This window comes from Parasteatoda tepidariorum, chromosome 9 (assembly GCF_982258835.1).
Source record: "Parasteatoda tepidariorum strain Cologne lab strain chromosome 9, Ptep-v5.0, whole genome shotgun sequence".
In the NCBI taxonomy this organism is placed as follows: Eukaryota; Metazoa; Arthropoda; class Arachnida; order Araneae; family Theridiidae; genus Parasteatoda; species Parasteatoda tepidariorum.
Window position 1 is genome coordinate 18,568,235 of NC_141763.1, and position 27,343 is coordinate 18,595,577.

A 27,343-nucleotide genomic window follows, 5' to 3' on the forward strand; every position below is an offset into this window, starting at 1 on the left:
ACAAGTTTCTATTCTTATGTTGGACCATCCTAAATCAGTCCGAGTTGCTACATTGGGGTGATGGTTACTTATGTTGGTTACCATAAAATCATATAATGGCTCATGATGGAACTATTGATGGTTACCATCAAGATTATGCTGGTCCATCAATGGAAAACAACATGAAATTTGACTTGGGAAAACTGTTATTCTGGTTTTACAAGTGATAGCATCGAAGGGATTGAAAAAGCCCGTTCTAGAGCTGTTGACCTACTGAAGAGTAAGTGGTCAACATGGAAATGAATCGATCACTCTCGAAAGGAGTCACAGATCTTTCTTTGGCCGAAGGACCTCATTTCGGAGATCTTGAAGATTATCTTATGTTGAAGCAAAGGCATATTCAAATATTACTATCATAAGTGCGGTAAGTGAACACATTGTTTGTTTCGATTTCACTGAACTCGTCGAATCTCTAGACGTTTTGGTTCCTTAGACATGATGATTGATAACATGATTATATTATCATATTATTAGGAGTGAAAAACACAAAGCAAATGTGCAAAACGTTTAAATGGAAGAAAGGGAAAATGTTAGAGCCTTTGGGAATATGATGAAGACAGTAACATTATTACAATACAAATTTAATAGTTTGATTAATGCTGTGACAATAAATATTCTAATTTTGCTATCTTAGTTTTTTTTAAATAATTAGTTTAAAAAAGCCTGTTAATAAAAACATATCAGAAACGCCAAAAAAAAAATCAGCGAAACTATAGTTCTTATTTATCAAAAGATGTTTCGATCTCTCCTTTCTGTCTTGAAAAATCAGATCAAAACTAATTGCTTATTAACATTTTTCAACGTGAAAGCGAAATGAAGTAAATTGTTTGAAGAAAAAAAAAGATTATCAAACAGTCAATGGCAAACAAATTAATTATTATGATTATTTCGTGTTGAGTCACAAGGTTAGAAAGATCGAATTCCACCTCCTCGTTAGTTTAATGTGACGAGTTGGATTCTTTTTTTAAATATTAATAGCAATAATTACTCCTATATTTTGGAACAGTTCCGTAAATAACATGTTACTGATGAAAGGCTGCCAAAGCAAACTTTGAAAATATTATTTGATAAGTTATTTTCCCCCATTTCTTCGTTTTAAAAACAATTTATCCATTCTGTGTTTCCTAATAAAGTATAACCCTAAGAAAAAAAACATTTTTTTTAATCTCCTTATCTTACTTGACTGCTGGCAAGTATCAATGATTATCTTTCAAAAAGTAACAAGTATATCAATAACAGGTTCCCGAGATCCGTTATTTTGGAACCGTTACTTAAAAGTTGCTTTTAATAAACTTGATGTCTTAACATTAAGAACGGTATTACGATACACAGCTCAAATCAGAAACGTGTTTCTGAAATCTAAGTTGCATTCCGGTCTTCAATCAGATCAACAAAAAATCCTAATTTATTTATTTACCTTTAAGTTTTATGTTAAAGTACACTTTTTGAATAATGTTTCTTTTCTTTGCTTTAGTAATTCTTTCAGGATTTTTAAGTACTCAAGCTTATAGTAAGTTGTTTGTAATATTTATTAAAATAAGTCTCTTAAAATTATTTTACTATATATATTATATCATCGTTATTATTATTTTATATTTGTATCCTACAAAATTCAATATTTTTGGCAAATAAAAAAAATACTCCGGACATTCTAAAAAATAGTTGGACATTATAACAACAGTACAGTTGTTTGCTTATAGTAGAACGAGAATTTTTTTTGGGTTTTATTATAGCAAATAAGTTGCATGGAGAAAATATTATAATGTTTTTAATTTTCAATTTGCCTCTATTAGTATGGTTCACTGTTATTTATTATAGTAAGGCATCGAAAATCAAAATTAGGTGAATGACAGTTATTTCAAACGCCTGCGCTTTCATGCTACAGATCGCAAAATCGCCCTGGAAAATAAGGTAGCATTTTGGTTAAAGTAAGGCAAACGCTATGCAAAATCTCTCTAATAATTTTGTCTTATTGTAGTTTCTTCACACTACACCGATTGTACCATATTATCGAGCTTTAATGGTTCGATTGATGAGAAAGATACACGGACGAGGTCTATGTGGTATGATGAAATTTCTGATGAAAGACCTTTACAATTATGTTGGAAGATTTACGTGCCGAAAGATCACTCCATTCGTTTAAAGCTTCGCAATTTATTTCTTGAAGAAGAGGTAAATTATTTAACTTATATTTAAATTATTTATTTCAATTATCTCAAACTAGTTTAACTTCTTTTTAATTCTAAAATATTGATGACAAGTTATTTTTATTCATTTTTACATATTGTTGAATTCCTTAATCTTCTTCTAATTCCATCAGCAGGTAGCCTACGCAAGTCAAAATTTTCGATGGTTCTACATTGATGGACCAATATAATCTTGATTGCAACCATCAATAATTCCATCGTGAACAATTATATTTTTTGATGACAAACAAAATAAGTAAACCATCACCCCAAAGTAAAGTAGGAATTCGGACAGATTTATGATGGTCCAACATAAGAATAGCAACTTGTTTTGATGGTTTGCTCATGTTGAACGTGAACCATCAGAAATTTCCATCATGGTTTCTCAGAAATCAAGTGTTAGAACGATCATGAACCACCTTCACCTCAAAGTAGAAATTTGGACAGATGGGCCAACATCAAAAAATCCAAATTGTTTTGATGATATATTCCTAAGAACCAACAAGATATCCTATTAAACTATTATGGGAATGTATAGATGGACAATCATGGATAGTTGGTCTATGAGAATAACCCTCGTAGCATTAAAACAGCATTTTCCATCATGGAATGATGGCAGTTTGTTGGCATATCAAAAAACCATGAACGCATAATGGAAAATGTTGGATGATGGTAACCATCGAATGATGTTGGACCATAAGGAAACGCACCGAAACCAATATAAACCATCAAATTTTTTGATGGAACCATCAAGAATTTTGACTTGGGTAGTGCAGGACAGAGCCATCCCATCAAGTCCTTTCCACTTGACTGGATCAGATGCTAGGTTTCTCCATCTATTTATGTCCATGATTTTAAAATCTTTTCCCCACAGAATCAATGCATTTGGTGTTTGATCTTTATCCATCTTTAGGTTACTAGTAAATTTTCCTAATCATGATGAACTAACAGCATGATTCAATAAATCATTACGAAAAGATAAAAAACGGAAAACCTTGAAAAAAGTTCAGACTATGGTTATTTTTATATGTGACTCTGCCATCTTATTCTTTGAAATTTAATAACTGAAATTATGTTTGATTGCATAAATTTTCTGTATAATTTATAACTGTACTGAATCCGCCAGACATCATTTTTTTCAGCAGCTATTTTCTTTAGATTTATTTAAAGCGTTATTTAGGGTTGGATAATTCTGAATTTGAATCTTGATCTGAAAAAAAAAAGCTTTTTTCTTTCTTCAAAAAAACTGACGTTTTCTGGTCAAAATAAGGACATCTCGTCAAGGGTTCAGTTAACTGCTATGCATGTTTTGAGGAGATTTCTTCGAAATATTACCAAAGCATTTGGTATATAGATATTAGAGGATGAAAATCTGATCAACTGTTCAAAAATTATCAGGGTAAAGCATTCTTTTTTCTGCCACTGTACATATACATTATGAAATTAAGAATTAAATTTTCTAAAATCCAGTGGCAATTGCTCGCTATCATTCACAAACCCCTGGAATTACTAACACATATTTTTTTTAGATTTCTAAGGATCAGGCTTCACCTACTCACACTTGAGTTGAATAGATTACCGATAAATCAGTAATTAGGAATTCTTAAAGAATTAGCAGCTAGTATTTGCTTAAATATACTACTGGTCATTAAAAATGCTACACCAGGAAGGCGACACACCATGAACGTGAAATTTGCAGGACGGATAAAACATGCTGTGGTATGCAAATAATTAGCTTATCAGCGCATTCATGCAAAGCAGGCTAAGGTAGCGACATCTACAATGTGTATAAAAGAAGAGATTTGACAGTAAGTTTCTCATACAGAAATTAAATTTGAGCATTGTTCTTGGGTAAAGAAGTTTTTCCCAAGAACAATTCTCAAATTCAATTCTCGCGTAAGAAGGAGAAATGCCTACCAGCACCTCCCTGAGTTTGATCGAGGTTGAATTGTGGCATACCGGGATTGCTGTTTACCATACCGAAGTATTGCTGGATTCATGACGGTCATATGGAACGTCATGCAGGATCTCAGCGGCCCCCATCTCTAACAGCCGAGAAGATAGACATGTTATTCACATGGCCTTAAGAGATTGTACAGCTACATCACTAACTCTGAGTCAACAAATTGGGTAATTTGCAAGACAAGTGTCTACACGAACAGTTTGACAACGTTTGCAGCAGCATGGACTGTCAACCCGGCGACTATGGCATCGGCTGCCCTTGATACTGCATCACAAACAGGAGCGTGTCCAATGGTGTGGTCAACGACGAACCTGGACATAGGAACGGCATGACGTCGTCTTTTCAGACGAATCCAGGTTCTGATGGCCGCATCCGTGTTTGGCGACATCGTGGAGAATGCACATTGGCAGCTTGCATTCGACATCGTCATACTGGCCCATCACCTGGAGTAATGGTATGAGATGCCATTGGATACATGTCTTGATCACCTCTTGTTCGCATTGCCGGCACAGTTGCCGTTACCTTCCTGGTGTGTTAGGGCTAGTTTCTCTGTCTTATCTCCGAGGCCTCCATAACTCTACGTTTCAGAAGGATAATGCACGACCGCATGTTGCCCGCACTGTACTGACCTTCCTCGACACAGAACATGTTCGCTTGTTGCCCAGGCTAACAGGTTCTCCTGATCTCTCACACGTCTAGTCAATGGTTGTCGAACGACTGGCACGCCATCACTTGACAGTCACTACGGTCGATGAATTGTGGCATAATGTTGAAGCTGCATTAAATGCTAAACTCTTCCAGTCTATCCAATCTCTGTTCGACTCGATGCTCAGAAGGATAACTGATATTATTGTTGCCAGGGGAGGTTGCTCTGAGTACTGATTCCTCAGGATCTATACACCCAAATATCCTGAAAATTTAATCACTTGTTCTTCGAACTATAATATATGTGCCCAATAAATACCGTTCTGTTATTTACATTCATTCCTGGTGTAGCAATTTCAATGGCCAGTAGTGCAGTTTGAATTTATATTTTATCATTTTTATAATTTATAGTTTAAATGACAGCCAGTTAGGTGCTTCGCAATTTAGAAATTATGTTAAAAAATCCCAAAAAATGTAAGAATACATTTAAGTTAATTCTGCAAATTTTAGCTTTAAAAAACAAGAAAAATTAACAAAATAAACTTCAGCCTTTCTCAGACTTCATATCTTTTTTTTTGTATTAATTTCTATCCTTAAATTTATATATATATATATATATATATATATATATATATATATATATATATATATATATATATATATATATATATATATATATATATATATATATATATATATATATATATATATATATATATATATATATATATATATATATATATATATATATATATATATATAAGCAAAAGTTAAGATGTTACATTTTCACCATAAAAATCTTTCTTGCTACATAACAATTCAGTGTTTTGTCCTGAAACTGTGAAAATATTGTAATTAACACATTTTAAATTTTTACAGGATTGTAGCGATACATATTTAGAAATCCTCACCGCCAACGATGAAGAATATAAATTCTGCAGAGAGAAGGAAGCATTTGTACCTATAACTGTTCTTTCAGACGTTGAAATTAAATACCATGCTTATTATACAATGAGGTTTAATTTAGATTATGAAATTAGTAGGTTACCATCTTTTTTCTTTATTTTATTACTACTCTATCTGTACTACTTAAGTACTATCAACAGTATATAAATTATATCAGTATATATTATATTATAAGTATAAATTCAGTAAGTACTGTGTATTATTAATTTATATTCATACCTAAGGAAATTCTTAGAAGGAGCTGGGCTGTCAATTTTATTTGTACCATATAAGTATTATCAACTGTACATAAATTATAACAGTGTATACAGTATTAATATAAGTTCAGTAAGTGCTGTATATTACTAATTCATCTTCATATCTAAGATATGAAAATGAATTTTAATTCTTAGAGGGAGCTGGGCTTTCCTTTTACACATTTGTGCTCATAGCGTAGAAAATTTGAAATTTTCAAAGAAATTGTAGCTTGCATCAACTATATTAATAAAAAGAAGAGTTTACTTTTTTTTTTGAAGGGAATGAAGTTTTTATTAAAGTAATTACTTACCGCTTCAATTTTTTGAGATAATTTATTTAAAAGTTTATTCGTTGTGTTATCAAGAACGAAAGTGGATGAAATGTGAGGTATTAACAATTAGTATTTCTAATTTTATGCGAAACCATGTGTTTATTATGTTCATAGTTAAGCGTTTCAAACATGTTTCTATGACAGTAAATAATTTTAAATCATACAGTAATTGAAATAAAAATAAAGGCAAATTAATCGCCAAAATGGATCAATTGTGGCAAATTTTGACAATAAGTTGACATCATATCCGGAGCCAATCCGTACTGAATATAACTAATCCATTCACTAATTTAATTTTCATTTCTTAATGAGATGAACATGTTTTGTTAAATTGAATAATGTCTTGTCAACAAAGTAGGCAAATAATAATAATAAATTCATAAAATTGAATTATTTTAACTTTATTAATGGTGTCAGAATGTGTCATTATGTTTAAGGAATGATTTCATTATATTTATTTATACTGTTGTATTATAAATTATTTTTTGTACTAGCTAAATACCACGGGTTTAAAATTTCTACAGCCATTTTAGAAAGACAAAATTATTCTAAAATACTTTCTAGAAAAAAAAAATTTTCTAAATAATGCTTAACGTATAACTAATTATTTAACACTTCTTAAATTATAAAAGACAACCTGACAAAATGAATATAATTATAGTGTTACTAATAGATAGAGAGTGGCTCATACGAGAAATATATTTATAGATTTTGTTTACATGTTAAATTGAAGGTAATTTAATGTAGAATTTAATAACAAAAACAGAATTTAAATATCTATATTACAAAAACAGTTATGCTCAGTTTGGTAGAACGAACAAACACAAATCGCTTTGAATAAGGACGTGTTTTGTAATAAAAGCGTACTAGCCAATCACAAACACTGTTCTTAGGACCAATCAAATGTCTGTAACCATAGTTTAGGTTATTTGGATGGTAAAGGAGTTATTGTTGTGGAAATATTTTGCGGGCATACTAGTGCAATTAAATAGAGTATTGCTGTTTTTGAATATATAAAGTCCTTTTTTTATTAAACTAATTTTAAACAATGTCATCAACAAGAAGAACTAATTAGACTTCTACAAAAAGAAGCCGAATTGTCATATTGAGAGAAAATAGCCTCTCTTGTGCTGAAATTGCAAGACAAGTTGGTGGTTCCGTGACTTGTTCTGGTGTACGAAAGTTCTGTTTACGTTATGAAAGAACGAAATCAGTGGAAAATAAAGCCAAATCAGGCCGAAAAAATGCACAAGTGCTACTGCCGATAGAAAAATTAAACGGCTATTCCTTCAAGATAGAAAAATTTCATCAGATGCCATTAGATGTGAAATGAATGCAGCGGGTATTGCAATAAGTTCAAGAAGAATAAGAATAAGGTTATCAAGATTTGGACTACAAGCTAGAATTCCAAAGAAAAAAACCATATTTAAATCAAAAGCAACGCGAAAAACGAGTTAAGTGGGCAAAAGAACACATAAACTGGTCGGAAAATCCATGGAAGCAAGTAATTTGGAGCGATGAGAGTAACATATAGCTCTTTGGTAGTGATGGTAGAAAATACGTGAAACGTAGAGTAGGTGAAGCACTTCATCCTGATTGCATTGAAGCAACTACAAAAACCCGACAAATGTCATGATATTAGGGCATGTATGTCTGCAGATGGTGTGGGCCGAATTCAAGTGATTGATGGCATCCTGAATGCCAAAAAATACATCGAAACTGTCCTGAAACCAAAATTGATACCTTCCATCAGGGATCTCTTCCCCAACAACGCACCTTTTATTTTTCAGCAGGATTCAGCTCAATGCCACTCAGCAAAAGTACGCAAAAGCATGGTTTCAAAATAAAGGCATAGGTATATTACCATGGCCAAGAAACAGCCCTGATCTCAATCCAATTAAAAATTTGTGGGGACGCTTGAAAATTCTTGTACGAAAAAAACGTCCATCCAATAAAAGACAACTTATTGAAGCTATAATTGATTCTTGGCACCATGTGATTGCGAAAGATGAACTCCAAACACTCGTTCACTCGATGAAAAGACGCTGTGAAGCTGTCTAAAAAAATAAGGGTTATCCTACAAGTATTGATTGTGTAAGTATCACTTTAAAAAAATGCAAATCTAAGATAGATCTTATTTTTAGTTGCATAACTTTTTTTGTCATACAGATATTGTAATACTGTATTTATTATTAAGTTTTAAATTAAATTACCTTCAATTTGATATGTAAACATTTGTATTTAAGTGAAAATTAATATATTCTACAAGCACACAAAGTTGAAAAACATGAAATTTTCAAAAAATGCATATGCTATATATATATATATTATATATATAGCATATTTATAGCTTTGTTATATATATATATATATATATATATATATATATATATATATATATATATATATATATATATATATATATATATATATATATATATATATATATATATATATATATATATATATATATATATATATATATATATATATATATATATAGCATAATAAATAAAAACATAAAAACACAAAGAAAATTAAGAGAAACAATTAGAATTCATTAAACATAATAATACTAATTCTATTGCAACTTTTGATTTCCAGGATCTTTTCAATAGCATTCCCCTTTCTAAACTGAAAGATGTCCTTTTGAATTATTACTATGATTTTAAAAATATCCTTTGTTGCGATTTTTATTATTGGGAAATTCTGATTAATTTTTGTCTTTTTAGTAATTATCTTTACAATGGAAGGGATATTTTTCTTCAAATTACTGGAATACCACAAGGATCTAATTATTCATCCCTCTTCGCTAACTTATTTTTGCATTATTATGAAAAAAATTATACTCTTAGTATTAAATTTGTTTTTAGATTTATTGATGAGATTCCAAGATTTTTCTATTTTATTAAATAATATTTACCCCGAGGAATTAATCTTGCTTCGTAATCATGATGATAATATTAATTTCAATTTTTTGGATTTGGGTATTATAAAAGAAAAAAATATCTGCTTTGTTGATTTATACGATAAAAGAAATTATTTTAATTCTAATATAAATGAACTAACTACTTGGAATTCTAATGTTTTTAGGAACTTCTAATTACATACCACTTTTAATGAAATGAATAGAATTAAAAGAATATGTAGTAATATTTATTTATCCCAGAAACAAATAGATAAACAATTAGAAAACTCTTTCAAAATTTCATAAAAAACAATGGATACTCAACTAAAGTAATAAAATTCTATATAAAATCATTGAGTTAATCGTATATTATTGTGGATATATTTACTAAAAATTTTCTTTGTTAATTTATATAATTTTTCCACGTGCAAATCGATTTCGGGCAAATCCATGGCCAAAATTATTTACTAAACAATTTCTTTGTTAATCTATATAATTTTTTCCATGTGCAAAACAATTTAGGGCAAATCCGTGGCAAAAGTTATTTACTACAAAATTTCTTTGTTAGTTTATATAATTTTTCCATGTGCAAATCCATTTCGGGCAAAACCGTGTCTAAAATCATTTACTAACAAATTTCTTTGTTAATTTATATAATTTTTCCATGTGCAAATACATTTCGGGCAAATCCGTTTCTAAAATTTTGTGGAAAACAGGCAATTCATATTTTTTTCCCTTTTCTATTTTATATATTTTTTCTTAAATAAATATTTATTTTCTAAAATTATTTATTGTCAACTTCTTTAATTTATCCAGTATAACATTACCTTGCGCACATCCATTTTCGGGCCCATCTGCAAACATCTAACAAAGCATACGCACTTCAGTTATGCAACAAGAACGCTCCTTAATACAAAACGTAGTTACGCTTTTAGCTCAATGTACACTTTTGTTTTCATTTTTTGCAATCTGGCTATCTTGTTACGAAAATATATTAAAACATTCTTGAAAAATTTCCCGTTCATGTAAATTCATTTGAATTCGCTACTCGCTTTATAGTTTTCATTTCATGTTTTATTCTGTTTTTTCTTTATATTTTATTTTCTGTTCTTACGTGATATTTTTACTTATTGTGTTCTATCTTATTAGTTGTAATTTTTTTTAAACTTTTTTGAGTGCTTCTCACACTATTGTATTGATATATTTTGCTTTGGCTATATTGATGCAATATTAAGAAGCACTCTTTTTTGCGAATATAATCGTGTGAGCTGATGAAAATCATCCCCCTCCTTTCCCCCTCCTAGCTTATGATTATTATCCCCCTCCTTCTTTTTCATTATTCTGTAATTTTTCCTTGTTTTCTGTACATTTTGAACTTCTATTGATGATCTAAAAAAAAACAATCTGAAATGAATGTTTCAAAATCCTTACAGTCATATGCACATACTCTCCAACTTGAGGGTTTTGAAATTTACGACGGAAAACAAATTTTAATAGCATTTACATAATCTTACTTAATTCCAGGTGAAGGAGTCTTTTCCTAAAGCTAACTTTTTTCTAAATGATATCTTTATTTTAGTTTATTTTTTGCTTGAATAAGCAAGTTTACGAAGAACGTATAGGAACGAAAATAACACTTAAAACAAACAAAAAATCTTGTAACAAGGTATCGCACCATAAAGTAGGATTTATTATCGCCGTCACCCTTACACTTCCTTACCTAACTCGAAAGTGCTCTTCGTTTTAGATAAGGCTAAATCTATTTTCCCCTTATTAGTTAGTCTACCTGAAAAACATGATTCTCAAAATTCTTATTTCATCTTACTAGCTGATCATTAGCTAGCGAGATAGTGACTAGCTTCCAATTTTCGATAAAATTTCTATTTTAAAGATAGCAAATCATCATTTTTTTTCTGTACTAAGGGTGATGTTTACAGAACACCCTACTTATCCTAACAAATTTTCCTCTCAATTTTTAGCTACTGGAATTTATAGTGTTGAAGGTATAGATGAAGCTCGTAAGAAGTCCATCGCTTGGCTGAGAAGTAAAAAATCTCCTTTGAAGGGTTGGCGAGAAAACACAGTGAGAGCCATAACAGCCTTGTGCTTGCCTGAAAAGTCCACCTTCAACAGCCGAAGTCTAGAGGAAGAATTAATGGCAAAACAAATAGAGCTGGAGACTGCAGTGTCATTGTTAAAGTATGATTTTAATGTTTTTATCATTATTCATTTAATTCTTTTGTTACGTGGTGCAATGCCATGTGCGTATGTGTGTCGTACTTAACCGGCTTCAGCGAGATACCTTTTGATAAACACAGTCCTCCCAAAAGTTCGCAAAAACTTTTCTATTGGTAGCAGAATTTATACTCTAAAATACACATCCTAAATCGGTTATTAAATCTTGATAACTACAACGGTTTGAAAACTAATTACATGCATAGAAGTCTAATACATGCTAAATGAAAGTTATCTAATTTGAAGTGTTTGACAAATTAGGTATACTTCAAGTTCCTTTGAAGAATTGTTTGATTTTGTAGCGGTGGTCCATATTTGCCAAAATACAGCGCTACCTATTATTAATTTTTAGTCAGTTCATTTTTATTATTTCATTAATAAAACACTAAGGGACTAAAGTCTTTCCTCTCGGATGCGAAGTACGAAAATAAATATACAATTCTTTTCTTCTCAGTCTCACTTTCACATATCGGGATCCTGCACACACTCGACTGCTAAAAGCATTACAGGAGAGACTACACACATACACAACCGTTAACTTAATACAACTCTCACGACAAACGATCAAAAACTCGGTGAAACTTAATGCAGCTCTAATTTTTGCTTTTTAAAAAAATACTACCTGCAACGAGAACTACAGTCACGCCTCTCTCTCTCTCTTATTTTCCAGTGGCGCCATCTATGGTCAAGAATTCGAGTTCTGTCACACCAATACGTGACACTTGTTTATAGGGAGGACCCATTCATTCATCCATTCATCCACTGAACGTAATTTTGTTCTGATTCAAAGAACGATCAATCTAAAATCCAATACCCCCAAATGTATTGATTTGTATGGAAAAATGGAGGACTTTGTGACTCGATATCAATTTAACGTGCGTCGTTCACCATTTACTACAAGGGGAGTCTTCGGTAAGCGGGGTTCGAGCCCGCAAACTCTCGGACATGGGCCCAGCGACCTTCCAACCAGGCTATCCCGGCATCACTTTCACGTAGTTTTAGAAAATCAAAACGGAATCAAATTTGGATGATATTTTTCAACTTATGAGTAGAGCAAGTTTTGGTTGATTTTTTTTTTAAAAAAAGCAAGATTTAAACATTGTAATATTTAAGTGCTATTTTTTTCATTTATACATATGTTACATGATGAAAAATAGATTAAAATATGTGCAGTAATATAAAAAAAATGCATTAAGTTTATCAAAATTTGTGATAAAATTGTCTGATTGAGTCAAAGTCAAGATTTGTCAAAGTCATTTGTGATACTGTGAAAAAAAAAGTCAAGATTTTCAATTTCCTCGAGGACTTGGATGTTTACATGTTTCCTTATTTACATGTTTCTTTTTTACATATATTGTACATATTTCCTTGTTTATTTAGTAACTAGTGAATATTTTTGAATAGTTTTTGTTTTATGTCATCAATAGCATTTTCACATTATTAAGGCTTTTAAGTTTTAAGAAATTTTACAACTTAAAAATTTAAAATTCTATAACAAAGTTTAAAAAAATGCATTTCAATGATTAAAGCAACAAAAAAAAATTGCACTTGAGGTTCTTTCTACAATTGAAAAAAGGATTCTACCTTTGAGAAATTTCGAGACAAAACCCGCAGTTTGCATAATTACAGTATAACATATAGAATTAAAGTAGTTACTAAGCATTAAAGTATAAAAAATTTATAAATCAGAGATTTAGTTAATTTATGATGGCGTAAAAGCACCTTTAAATAAATAATCTTAAATAGTTACTGAATGAATTATCAAAGTCTGAACATATAGTTCTTTGTATGTTAACAACGAAGAAGTATATATTTCTTCTTCATTTTGATAAGGAATCTTAATATGTTGCGTTGTATTTTAATTCAGAGGTTCAGTTTCTAACCAGTTGCTGAGCATGCACATCAACGCTCTTTTGTTGACCTGCCAAGATCCTCGACACTTTTATGGAAGGGATTTGGTCAAACTTCTCAAGGACCAGGTTGAAAAGTCTGGAAACTTCACTCACCCGTCTGCTTACTTGGCCCTCTGCAATGCGAAGGAGGAATGGCCACACAGGTCGACATCAGATATCATTTCCGTATTGAACAGTGATTCTGAATACAGTTTTATTGGAGGTAAAAACAAGCATTGATCTTGGTAAAAAAAAGGACAAAACATTAGTTTGAGAAATATTGATACAATATTAGAAAGCAATCCTATTTGTGGATTTAATCGTGTGAGCTGATGAAAAGATTATATCTCTCATTTTCCGGATTTTTATTAATTTTTCTTTCTTTTTCTCTTTTTTCATTGCTCTGTAATTTTTTCCATGTTTTCTCTGCATTTTGAAGTTATATTTCTCTACTTTATGTAAGTAATTTCCACAGATGAGGCACAAGTTGGCTTCTTTTAAGTTTTATTTAACATCTTATGATAAATTCTTAAAGACTAGGTTTCCTTAGCAGGGTCTTGGGGTTTGGTCATTCGGGCATAGCTTTGCCCGAATAGCCATTGAAAAAGCTCCGCCTTTTCGATGACTTCCGCTGTTTAAACAGGGATTCCGACCACAGTGCTGACATGAAATATCCTCAGTGGTAGACTGGTCATGGGTTTGAGTCCCCTTCCAGTCAAGCTAACCGTGGGAGGTTCTCGTGCTCCTCCTCTCCATGCAACGCAAATGTGGGTTAGTTCAATCAAAAAGTCCTCCACGAGGGCAAATCTCACCCGAAGCTACAGGAGTTTCCTTGTCTTCTAGATTGGGTTGAAAATTACGAACTTAGGGAATTGAACATTAGTAAACGTAAACTCAAAAAATTGGGTCGGCTGCTCAACGAGGGTTATAAAAATTAGTATTTATTTATATAGAAATGATTTAAGGATTAAAAAGTATCAGCTAAAAGTTAATAATTTTGAACATTTGTTACAAATTTTAAAACATGCATGACTTACTAGCAACAGCAACTAAATATTTGCTTAAATTGTTTACAACTTTCTTAATTTTAGAAACCGTAAACTTGAACTCCAATTAAAAAGTTCAGCCATTAAATTTTAAAGTTGAGGAAACTTTAAAATCATTAAAATGGACGTAATTTATTTTTTCATAATGTAATTCACCACCAAAGAATTTTGCATACTTCTTGCTATTTTGAGACAAGAAATTTTGTAAATAAACCTATGTAATTAAGTTTTAGGAATCAAAAAAATTTTCATTAGTCAGTAAACATAATTATATGACTGAAATAACCCTAAGAAATTGTTCATTATCATTACCAACTTCGATAGAATGAAAAACAGCTTATCTTTTAAGTAAATCATTATTTTGTAGATTTCCAAGCATTTGCTGTGATGGCTGTTGCGTGTTACAACGAAACAAATTTTTTTAATAGAACCACAAGTGCTGATTTGTTGTCTGTGTACCAAAATACCATCAAAGGTTTCAAAGACCATCAACTTTCAGACGGAAGTTTTGGGAATGTCCATGCAACAAGTATTATTACTCAAGTAAAATACATTTTTGATCTTAAATATTTTTACATCACTGAATTCAAATCTGCAATCGGTTTCATTTTTTAAAAAAAAGTTTTTAGTCTGTCTTTTTGTCAAAATGTTTAAGTTTTAAAACGATATATATAACAGAGGATTGCATAGATGTTGCGACGAACTTCTAGGGAAATTAGGGCATATCATCAGGATTAAAACTGCATAGAAACCCATTCTTGAAATTATCATCATATGCCGCTAGGTGCTTTTCCTTATTATAAATTGTTCCTTTCGGTGCCTGTAAATTGGTCAAAATTATGGAAACGTATCTAGTAGCGTCCGACGACTTTTCCGTAATGAGTCTTTATACAATTTTATTCTTGATGATGCCCCTGAACTCCCCTATAATATTAGTCGCCACATTTACGCAAGCCCCGTTATGTAAAACCTATTTTTGAAATTGTACATTTCGACACACAAAGACTAAAAATGTCATTTAAAAGAAATTGGTAGCGTTAAGAGAATACTTATTTCAGAATTAAAATCTCCACACCTAAATCAAACAAGATCAAATAGTTGTATAAATGCAACAAAAAAATGCGTGCCCTAGTGTAATTCAATTTTAATTGATAAAAGCAATTTATTTGCGATACATAATTTTTATGAAGGAAAAAAAATAACGCATACTAAAAAAGACTCTCACAAGTAGAGATTTCTTTATTTACGTACCCTAATCTGACGCTATCTATCACTGAATTTTTTCATCACCCTGTCAAAGAATGTCTTGCAATGGTGCGTGTATTAATGCTATAGAGATAAATGCATTTCTAATGTTTCATGATAAACAAAGACATTGCTGAAAGATTTCCTATCGGCACTTTTTTTTTATACAAAAAAATAGTTTATTGTAATTTCAAACCATGCTTTGTTTTTCTGAAGCTGCTTAAATGTAATAAGGTCACATTAATTTGTGTTACCTATTGTCGGCTGCTATAATAGATGTTTGGGTTCGGTTATACGAATGCAAGCGAAAAGACGCCAAAAATGCCGCCAAAATTATTATCTTTTTTTTTTCAACAAATAAAAATTAAATTAAAGAAAAAATAAAACAAAATAAAATAAATAAAAACAATTAAAAAATAAGTAATTTTTTTTGTTCCCGACAAACCGTTATGTTTGAATGTTAATTGCTGTATAAAAAAAGGTTAAAAATGAAACAGAATTTAATAAAAGTTAGGAAAACTGTTTTAAATACAAATGTATTCTTAATACCAATAAAAATGAACCTCATTCAGCAAAAACACACCCGAAATAAGCAAGGTATTCAATACTTTTGAAAAATTAATGCAACTACTAAAACTAGTTCTTGTACTAACTATTATTCAGTGTGAAAAAGCGTTATTAAAATCTGACGATATTATCGACATACATCTGAACAAAGGTTCGGCAGAAATAATTAAAAATCAGTTTTTTCATTTAGCGGAATTCGTTCATCGTTCAAGCTTGTTTTTAAAGATTTCAAGCTCTCCTACTCTATGATTGACCAATCTAATGATCATCGAAAGTTTATAAATTCTTATTATGCTTCCTTTTACAAATAATATATATCCCTAATTTTTTTATCTTTGTTTTTATAGCACAATCTCATAATAAACATTTCACTAATTACGGAACACGCTATATACTGTTCTTGTATGTCACATTTTTTCATGCCATGGCCTAAATTTATTTTTTCCAGAGTTTGTTAGCGAGTGGTCAAGAACACGTCAAAGACTGGAAGCTGAATGCAACAGTCAAGTACCTGATGAAGGAATTGGAGAGTCCGAATGCTGATTTCCTTGCTCACTACCTGACACTTCCGATTTTGAATAGAAAAACTTTGACGGACATTGCTAAGTTCAACTGTTCACAAAATACAGTGGATCTAGGAGGTGAGTATTAACCAATTTGCTTTAGGACACCAGGTGAAAAACTACTACCTGCATTCTTCATTTACTCCATTGTGATGTCATCATCAATCCTGTCTTACACACATAAAAATTTGATTCATTAGTCGAGGTATTTGAATCGGTTAGGAAAACAAAATCAACCAGTAAAAGTTTATCATATAAAACCCATTGTTTATTTAATTACCATATACTTACTCAATTACTATTACCTGGAGACTATAAAATAAAATGGTCATTATTCATTAACCACTTCCCTGAGTATCCCGAATTAACTCGGGTATGTATATATTGCAAATATTTATTATCCCGAGTAAGCTCGGGCATAGCAGAATTCGTCAATACGTTTTGTTTTATCACGTTTTTACTTGGCCGGAAGCAAAGCAAAAAACAATGATAATCTACTGTGATAGGAAGTTTACCAATTTTTGTTTGGGAGTTTTGCTATTTGTTGCACTGCAGACGTGTTTCGTACAATTGTATATATGATGGTTGATAAATTTTCATAGAAAAAAGAGTGATGCAGATGTTTTTTCAGTTTATGAAGATGTGAACATATACAAAGACTCATATTTAACTTTTTTCATTTGTCGCAGATAATTTGGGATAGTAAACTAATGGTAAACTAAATATTTTTTTACACAATAAAAAAATTAAAATTTCAACTTAAAACTTGTGTATTACGTTTTGTTTTAGTTCTTTGTTTTTATTAATGAAATATAAAAATATGTTGATTTTTTGCGTTTTTCCTCTCAAAAAATTGGTAGGGGCAGTGATTAAGAGGTTAATCTTTTAACATTTAAGGTGGGACGTAATTTAAAAGTAACAGTGGCTCCCGAAAGGCAACTTTCGAAGGAAAAAAAGGGTTAAATATGACAAGATTATAAAAATAATCTTATTTATTAAATATTCATTATCTACAAAAATTATTCTTTCGCTTTATAACAGTTACTATATCTACAATATGTGTGTTTTTAAATTTTTTTTTATTTTTCTTCAAAAAGCTCTTAAGTGTTGGGTTACTTAAAACCGTGGTTAATTTTCCTTATATCTATGCATTGGAATAAAAAAAAACAATTAATAAATTTGTTAGATATAAATGTCTCTAAAATATATGATTTCATTTAAGACATTTCACCTGATCTGATGAAGTTTATGCTTTGCTCTCCTTGTTCATCACGAAAATCTTTTTTTTTTTTGCTTAGGTGACATAATCAGTCTTAAACCTGAAAAAAATTGACTCATCAGTTTTGGATTCCTCTTTTATTGTTTGTTGTTGTTGCTTCACATCATTAATGTCTAACAACAACTAAACTAATTCCATGAGATTATAGTCCCGCAGTGGACTGATCGTTAAAACACGGCTCCCAGCAGATCACCGAAGTCAAGTATAACTGGCTGCGGTCAGTGTGCGGGTGGGTGACCACTTGGATCAGCCTGCGTAGGGACCAAGGGTGTGCGGTATTGGTCCTCGTTAAACTGTTCTACCGTAAAGTGCTCGACTTCGCGTGCAGGTTGTCGGGCTACTGAAGCGGGGGTGCCATCCCCTCTGCAGAAGATCAAAATTGTGATGGCATGTCTTCGAATCATCCTCAGGGATGTTTCCCAGACCGTCGCCAATAGCCCATTGTACAGTTCTAGTGCGACGTAAGTGAACAACAACAGCTTCCATGAGATTATATACGTTTAAAAATTCCAGAATCATTAAAGTATCTTTATATCTCTAACTAAGTCTTAGCGGCTTAACTGCAAGCAGTCCAAAATGTGGTTCGGGAAAACATCTTCAGTTGCACAATTATTGCATTCTGAAAAAACCCATCAAATGGTCACTGGCGAAGTTTAATTAGATTGTCTGGAAATTAAGTGAGGTTCAATGAGCGACCAGGGCTCATTCATGTGTACATTCATGTTCCAGGGCTTATTTTCTGGTGGGATTTTCCACCTGAGCTACTTTATATTTTTTTATTGAAAGGATTTCTCTGAATGTTCAGATATGGTTTTCTAAACTTCCCTTTCCAAGTTTATCTGCAACCTTATTTCCGTGAATATCTACGAGCTAGGGTATCCACGGCAGATCTATTGTTTGAAATATGGAAAACTAATTATACTTATCAAGCATATAGAAATGCTTGTCTCATCTTTTGCGTCACTCCAGTCTTTATAATCTTGGATTGCGCTATTGCTGTCCGTTAGCATCCATACCTCTCCAAAGCGCTTTCTCCTCCAGTATAAACCTTAACCTAATTTCAAGGGCAATTAGTTTACTTCTAAAGACGGAGCAAAAGTTTGGATTTCTACTTTCATCTTTTCTTTATCTGGGGATAAATATCACTGCCCGATTGGTGATTTTCACCTCTAGTTTCATCTTTGCATGTTTTGATAGCGTCCTTCGGAATCCTATCTGTGGCTTCCATTGCGAGTTATTTGAACTTGAATTATTAGATCAAAGAGGAAGCAATTCAGTGTGAGAAATGACTCTTGTCTCACAAACAGAGAGCGATTCTGATCTTAAGGTGATGGTCAACCACGTTTTTATCAAATATATTCAGAGGGGCAAATAAGCTTAACATGCTGTTCTTCGTTAACCTTCGGTTATTCTACCACTTCTGAATGAATTGCACCTCATGATTTTGGTTTTCATAACTAATAAGTGTGTTAAAGTATTTAAGTTGACAAGTGTATTTTCTCATGCTTTCTGACATTGTATTTGGTTTATAACTCTTGAAGGGAAAGTTAGATGCAGCTTTTTTTTGGGTCCCCTAAGGTAGCAGTCTGACTTCGCTATGTCTGTTAATATTAGTTGAGCATAATGGTCTGGTCTTCACGACAAATTACCTACCCACCTACCTTAACCTGTTTCAAGTCTCTCACTTATGTTTTTATTTTTGCCCTTTTTTCAGAACAGTTAGAGATAGAAATGAAGCACCATACGGGATCAAAAATACAAATCCAGTATTCTTTGTTTGTGGGCGACGAAAAAGATATCATTCATACCATCCATTTGAAAGTGCCCTCGACTTTCACAGCTTTCCAAGTGATGCAATCCGCAGAAGTGGAAGATCCTAAATACAAGTGAGTATCGGACAATCAATCTCATCATGACTGTTTGGAATCATTATAACGGGAATAAAACAGCAATACTCATAATTTAAATTCATAAAACATTCGTATTAGGGTCAGTAAAATGAAAAATCACTGCAAATTGAATTGAATTTGCCTTGACACTGAAATTATGATATTGAATTTTCTTCATTCAGATGTGAATGAAATAAAGTTTTAATACATTTATCCAATTTGGAGACGAGCCGATCGATTCCTGCCTTGTAGACAGATCACTAACTGATCCACGCCCTCATCACTGTTGTTTTACATCGTCCGAATGAAACCGGTTTACACGAATGTCTTTTTTTAGGTCATTAAAGTGACAAAATGAAAGATCTGGTTACTACGGTGAATGTTGAAGTATTTTGCAGCAACATTTTTAGCATTCATCGGGCTTTCCCGGATGACACTAACAATCCCCTGAACACTATCATCTGATCTAATGGCTCAAATGGTCTATCCATCTCATGTGCATCTTAAGAGGAATTTTTCTGCCACCTGTCCACGCATGTCAGGGTTATTTAGCAAACATGTGACGTGTTCAGTCACCAAGAAATGGACCAGACTTCTATGTTCATCTCTGATTACCACCATTTCCAGTGATGAAAAAAAACAGTCAGCAGAGAAAACTTTGTACGTTTTCACTATGCATATTTTCTAGCTTACAGTAATGAAACGTAACAGTGCTGTAGACAAATGTGTTTATGGTAAATGTTCAGTTTTTATTCCCTCATTTTTAAGAACCTGATGTTACGCAACGTTTAAAGAAGAAACTCCCTCACAAAACTATCAGAACTAACTATCATCAATCCTTGTCGAGGTTAGGAAAAGCAGGTATGGCGTTAAAATCCTTTAAATTTCATTTATTTAGATGGGTTTGATATGGATTTTTTTCCCTCTAATTCCTAATGTAAAAGAATGTTCAACAGTTTTTGTGATGGCATCAATTTTATAACTACTGAAAATATGATATATTAATAGAAATCTTACTTGAGTTCTCCCTCCATGGAATTTCCAATTCCTTTTTTTTTTGTAAGCTTATAATGTGATAAATTTTCACTTAAATGACGTGAAAAATATTTTTTAGAAATGAATAAAGGGTAAAAAATTTGTCGCAAATAGTTTGAAATGTAAAGCAAATGGAATAAAAAAGATCAATATAATAAAACAATATAAAATGTAAATATCTGTTCTAAAACTATCAACCTCCAATATTTTTTTGTTACATATTCTTTCAATTGAGTTATTATCCCGTAATTTCAACGTATTTATGAAAATTGTAACAGATAAGCTTCTCTAACGAACTGTCAGAGACACGCGGAATGCCAATGTGGACCAGTTTCTGCTGCAATACAATTGAAATGTAAATAGCCAATAGATCTTTATCCGTACTTTTATTAAATAATCTAAAAAAAACTTTTTGTGATGTTAACATGCAAAATCCATACTCAAACAGTAAAGAAAAACAATAAAGAAAAATTATACTCATACATAAATTGTACATTAAAGAAAAACTAATTAGGGTGACCCGGGGTAATTCACGATCACTCTTTTTCTGGGGTAAATAATGATCACCTAAGTTTTATTTTAAAAAAATTATTTTTTTTAAAATTTGAGACATGGACAAGAATGCTTGCACACTTTACTAAAGTATAACTACATTTACTTAATAATAATTTTTTGTTTAATCGAACAAAATAAGTATCTTTTAAACTGCTTTCTGTATTTTCCATTTCAAAGATGGGTTTCAAAATGTGCATATTTCTGCAAAGATCCCCCTCATTCTCTTAATAATAAATATTTTGATTTACTTTCTTTTTCTTTGATATAAAAGTAGTGTAAGCTTTTGTTTAATTGCTTCACATCAACTGTAAACTTTATAATTGATTATAGGAAACTATATCAAATGTTGCCCCCTACAGATGGGGTAATTCCTGATCATTGTAATTTCTTCTTATAAATAGTATATAAAACAGCTTATAAATAGCTAATTGTCTTTTCTTAAATAACAGTTCATATTTATTAAGTGGAATTTTTGTTTTGAACAAAATTTGTTTTTAACTGTATACAAGACTGTATTCTGATTTACACCATTTCTGGTTTGTCTTACCTTGCTTCTATCTTAATTTTATGTGTGTACATCGTTAGAATAATTTTTAAGTTTATAAATTGTTAGAATAATTTTAGAATATTTTTGTATAATAATTAGTATAATTGTTAGAATAATTTTTAAGTTTATAAATTATCCTAGTATAAATATGGTGAGAAATTATAAGCATAAAAAGGATACTAAGCTTCAAGAAAACAAAATTCGTGAATTTCTTTTAATGATTGAAAATTAAAATTTCAGTGTGAGAGCTGCTGCCAGAGCTGTTGGCATACCTTATTTAACTTTACACTTTCCCTTAATGAAGTTAAAAAATCCAGCAAAAGTAACCCATGTGGGAACTCTCTTATATTTCAGAAGAACATGAGAATGAGTTGACTGATTGATTAAATTTTCAAAGATTTTTGAAAATTTAAAGCGTTAATTGTTCTTCTTGCTTTTAAATAAATTGTTTTATTAGCTGCTTAAACATATCTTTTTGGTTTATTTTTTTATGTCTCATTTGTTAATTACCATTATATAATTATTTTCAAACAGCCCCTTTACAATAAAAACTAGTGATCAGGAATTACCCCAGAAAGGATCAAGACCAGGGTTAATTCCTGATCACTAAAAATTTAAAATCTTTTAAATTATAATTTGATTTTCAAACAAAAGAAGTTGGCATAGGACTCATCTCATATATCCTCAAACTTCCAGTAAATATTAAAATTCTATTTTGAATAGTTTTTTCACAAAATAGATGTTTGCGTTTTTTGATCAGGAATTACCCCAGGTTACCCTTTATCTATAGTTGTGATCCGTATAGAATCAATTGGTTTCTACATATCGTATAACTTCCTGATTAAAAATAATTATCATTTTTATTCTAGATTCCAATGGAAAAAGGTTTTTGATAAAATAGATGTGTACAAAGTTGCTCAAATATCGAACGATCCCGAAATTGGAAAATTTTGGCTGTTGTTTCATGGGACAGGAAAAACAGATGTTCTCAATCATTCTTTTACAAGTAATAGGAAATTTTTTATAAACTAGATTTATTAACTAACCTAGAAGTAAAATACAATTCCCATTGAACGCATACGCATATACTGTTTGCATATGTAGTCAAGTAGAAACTAATTTTACATATGTTTCCTACTAATTTATTCCCATTTCACAATTTTTACGTTCGTATAGTTATGTTTCAATAATTCTATCAGTGTTCCACAGCATTTTTAAACGCTTATTGTGATTCTGGCAAACAATAAGTCTACTCTACATTAAACGATTACGCCGAATTTTAATTCTTTCCCAAGTACATTGTTACATATTATAGTAATTACAAGTACGTGGATAAAATATTATAAAATATAAGGAGTATAAGTATTTATAAAAAAAACTAAATTCGCTGGATCTCTATTTGTTTTTTAACCCTTTCAAGTACGGTGGAATAAAAACTGATCCACTTTTATTTTTGACAATAATGCAAACTACTAAATTTGAAAGAATTTTTGTCCTTTAAACTACACGGATTTTAATTAAGCCTTTTAGGTTCCTCGATGCTGAGTGGTCTCACTTTTTGGCGACGAGGTTGTGAGTTTGAATATCGTCATAATAATAGTGTGTATGATAATCGTAATTCGTATTGCTCATAAAGGACAAAAATTTGGGTTCACATTTTTTTGCCCTGTTACGGGTTAAATTCATTTAAATAATTAATTAATATATTAACTAAGTTAAAAATTTGATTGCGTAAGTTTTTCTTCCATTTTTGTTTTACTAAATTTAATCATTCTTAAAACCTTTACTCACGAATTATTTTGAAGTCATATAGGAAGAATGAACATAGCTGCCATTTTTTGTCCCGTCCCCCTGAATGTGATTCTTTAAAATTTATTTTTCACATTTTACCACATCTTTACCAAAGCTAAAACTCTATCTACCAACACAATCTGGAGACAATTTCGATTACAGTAAATTGTATAAACATTAACAATGCCAAAACGATAGTTTTGGTTTACTAATATGTATTTAAATAAGTTTGTGAAACATAGATATGGTTAAGGAAGTATTAAATAGATTAGGTCGATCGTGAATTTGTCATCGAATTCAAATTATCATCAAATTACACATCAAATTACAGATATATTACAATATCGATTCACTATCTGCATATATTTATTTTTTATAACAGTCGTTGAACAGCCGACCCAATTTTGGGTTTTCAGCTACCAATGATCAACTCCGTAGCCTTGTAGTTTTGAACCCAATCCAGAAGACAAGGCTGGATCAAGTAATGAGAGATCCACGAAAACCTCCCTCTGCTAGCCTGATGGAGAGAGAACTCCAACCCATGCTCCCTCTATAACTGACGTCAGCACTGTGGTCGGTAGGAGTTGGGTGTGGGATTCGTATCGGCCAGTCAACGGTGGGATTCGAACCCAGATCAACTGATTGGGAGACGAGCGCTATATCTCCTAAGCCCTTTCCCCGACCTCATGATGAAACATTGTCATTTCAAATGTTTTAAACTTTATAACAAAAAAAAATGATTTTGAGAAGGATAAAATCGAATAGAGGTTCCCAAATGGTGTTCCGTAGAACCTTAATGGTTCATTGAAACTGTTTAAAGTGTTCCGAGAGTTAGGGTATTTTTCTAAACCCTCAAAGATTTTTGAACTTTTAATTATATTTAAATATAAATAATAAGAAATTCATTATTTAATATTTCTGTTGAATGGTTGTCTTTGTGAAATTAATTAAATTATAATGCCAATAGAAAAGAAATGACACCTTTCTAAAAAAAGAAATGTATAATTTTATTTATAACAATATATTGAATAAATTCTGAAAAAGACGTGTATTTAAAAAAAAATTTCACTCATATTTTCCACCGGGCTTTTCAAATCAAATTAAATTAACTAAATTTGCTAATAAAGAAATATTTTTCCTTAGTTGTAGGACATAAAATCTAACTTAAGATTGTTGATGATTGAACGAGGAAAACAAGTTATTCCTCTTATTTTACTTTATATTTCATAACTGTACACGACCCTATTATGAGTTTACGAACATCATCCGTAGTCTTGTAATTTAAAACCCAACACGGAAAACAAAGAAACTAATAGGTCAAGCACTGGAACAAACTAGTCTTCATGGAGGACTTTTTGAAGAAACTAACTCGGATTTGTGTAACACGGAGTGGAAAACTTTGAAAACCTCCTAAGATTAGCTCCATGACCAGCGGATTCTTATCCATGATCCGTCTGAGGACTTATGTCAGCACGATGGTCGGTACGAGCCGGTAGCGGAATTTGTATCATCTAGCCACCGCTAGGATTCGAATCTGTGTCACCTCATTGGGAGGCGAACACTCCATTCCCTGAGCTACCAAGGCTTAAATTAAAATGCTGTATTATTGTTGAATACTTTCACAACTATTTTTATATACTTATTTTTTAATAAAGTTGAATCATTTAGGGTTCCATTGCCGAAAGAAGTAGAGAAATGCTGAAATAGATGTTTCTACTTTCTCTCTCTCTCTCTCTCTCTCTCTTTTTTTTTTTTAATTTTTTTTTTAATTTTTTTTTTTTTTACCGGCCGGGTGGCCGAGCGGTTAGCGTACCTGACTGCGGAGCCAGTAGCTGCGGGTTCGAATCCCTCTCTGGGCATGGATGTTTCTTTCTCTCTCTTTGTGTTCTATGCCCTTTCTCCTTTGTGTGTGAGTGCGATCCGCCCTATAAACGTGTTTGTGGTTGTGTGACGTGTGACGTGGGCGACACTGCTCCACCGCCGTGGCTTCACCGCAGGTGGCCAGTGGGTAACGAAAAGAAGGTAGCAGTTCTGGCACTTTCTGAGGCCAATGGACAACAGTTCCAAGTGCCCGCCATTAAAACGCGCTTTCTCTTTTTTATTCAAGTAAGGCAAAATCATTAGTTTTTTTTATTTATATCGAATTTATTTTTGTCCCACATCCTTTGAAGATTCTTTTCTACAGCATTTACAATTCTCTTACAGCATTTCTCAATTCTTTAAATGGAAATCAATTTTAAAGCAATTGAATGGAAAAATCTGGTAATATGCATTTGAAATGTTTAGTTTTTAATTCAATTTCAACTACTGGTTTTAAAAATTTCTCAATTCTTTAAATGTAAATCAATTTTAAAGCAATTAAAAGGAAAAATCTGGTAATATGCATTTGAAATGTTTAGTTTTTAATCCAATTTCAACTCCTGGTTTTAAGCATTTCTCAATTCTTGAAATTTCACTCAACGTCATGAAAAATCTGGTATAAATTAACTTAGAGTTTTTGTTATTGGTTTTTAATCCTTTGGAATCCGATTTATTTAAATACCAGACAAAGAGGCAACGACCGAATTAAAAACTGGAATTAAGTTTTTAATTAAAGATGATAGATTTGTTTTATTTCGTCGACTATTTAACAAATAAAAAATTTTCCTTCCTTCATTATTATTTATAAGAAGTTGTAGCCATAATCATTTCTTTTTAATATCGGATGATAGAAACATACTTTTGTTGCAATTTTTTGTTTATTTGAAATAAATGCCTGATGAGCATATAATTGATCAAATGATGCCATTAGGCTAAGTAATTCTTTAAATGTAGCATTTAAAGAAATTTCGTGTCATATAGTGACGCGGCAAGTATATACGGGTGACGAAAAGGTAATTCGTCATAGGTAATTAGTAATAATTATTATTCATTTTTCTAGGTCCAGATATACTCAAACTGGAAGAGGGTAGTCATCTTGTTCTATGGTATAAAAGTGTAGATGTCTGATGCAAATCTGCTACAGCACAGAAAAATATTTTTCTAGGATTGCACAGTAAAAAAAAAATCACAGCAAAAGGAAGACAATAATGTTGTGAATTGGTTTTGTATTCTAAAATTAGCAATAAATTTGTTCTGAAACTAAATAATCTTTTATAAGTTTATTGTTAGTAAAGAAATTTTCAATCAATTGAAGTATGGTGATCCTTATTTCTTTTAATTGTTCAGTTATTATCTTCCAATTTTGAAGAATCATTCTACAAAAAATTTAAATATTGACGATAAACAAGTTCTGATTACTTTTATGCAATAGTTTTTAAACCAAAGTATCATAAAATAAAGCATATTTTTATTTTTTATTCTGGAAAGATACTGTTGCATTCTTTAAAAGCTAACAACTAAAACAGCAGCATCTGCATTCTTATATTTTTGCATTAAATGTTTT

General features: G+C 31.4%; 1 protein-coding gene across 1 annotated transcript; it reads left to right on the forward strand.

Moving 5' to 3' along the window:
• The first annotated feature begins 1,337 nt into the window (after positions 1 to 1,337).
• On the forward strand, positions 1,338 to 27,088 carry LOC139426896 (uncharacterized protein CG3556). Its single transcript, XM_087150977.1, has 10 exons — positions 1,338 to 1,549; positions 2,018 to 2,211; positions 5,713 to 5,872; positions 11,255 to 11,474; positions 13,378 to 13,625; positions 14,816 to 14,991; positions 16,709 to 16,901; positions 19,817 to 19,988; positions 22,998 to 23,134; positions 26,840 to 27,088. Exons 1-10 carry the CDS (start codon positions 1,492 to 1,494, stop codon positions 26,905 to 26,907), a joined length of 1,626 nt encoding a protein of 541 aa, XP_087007103.1. The 5' UTR covers positions 1,338 to 1,491; the 3' UTR covers positions 26,908 to 27,088.
• Positions 27,089 to 27,343: the final 255 nt, after the last annotated feature.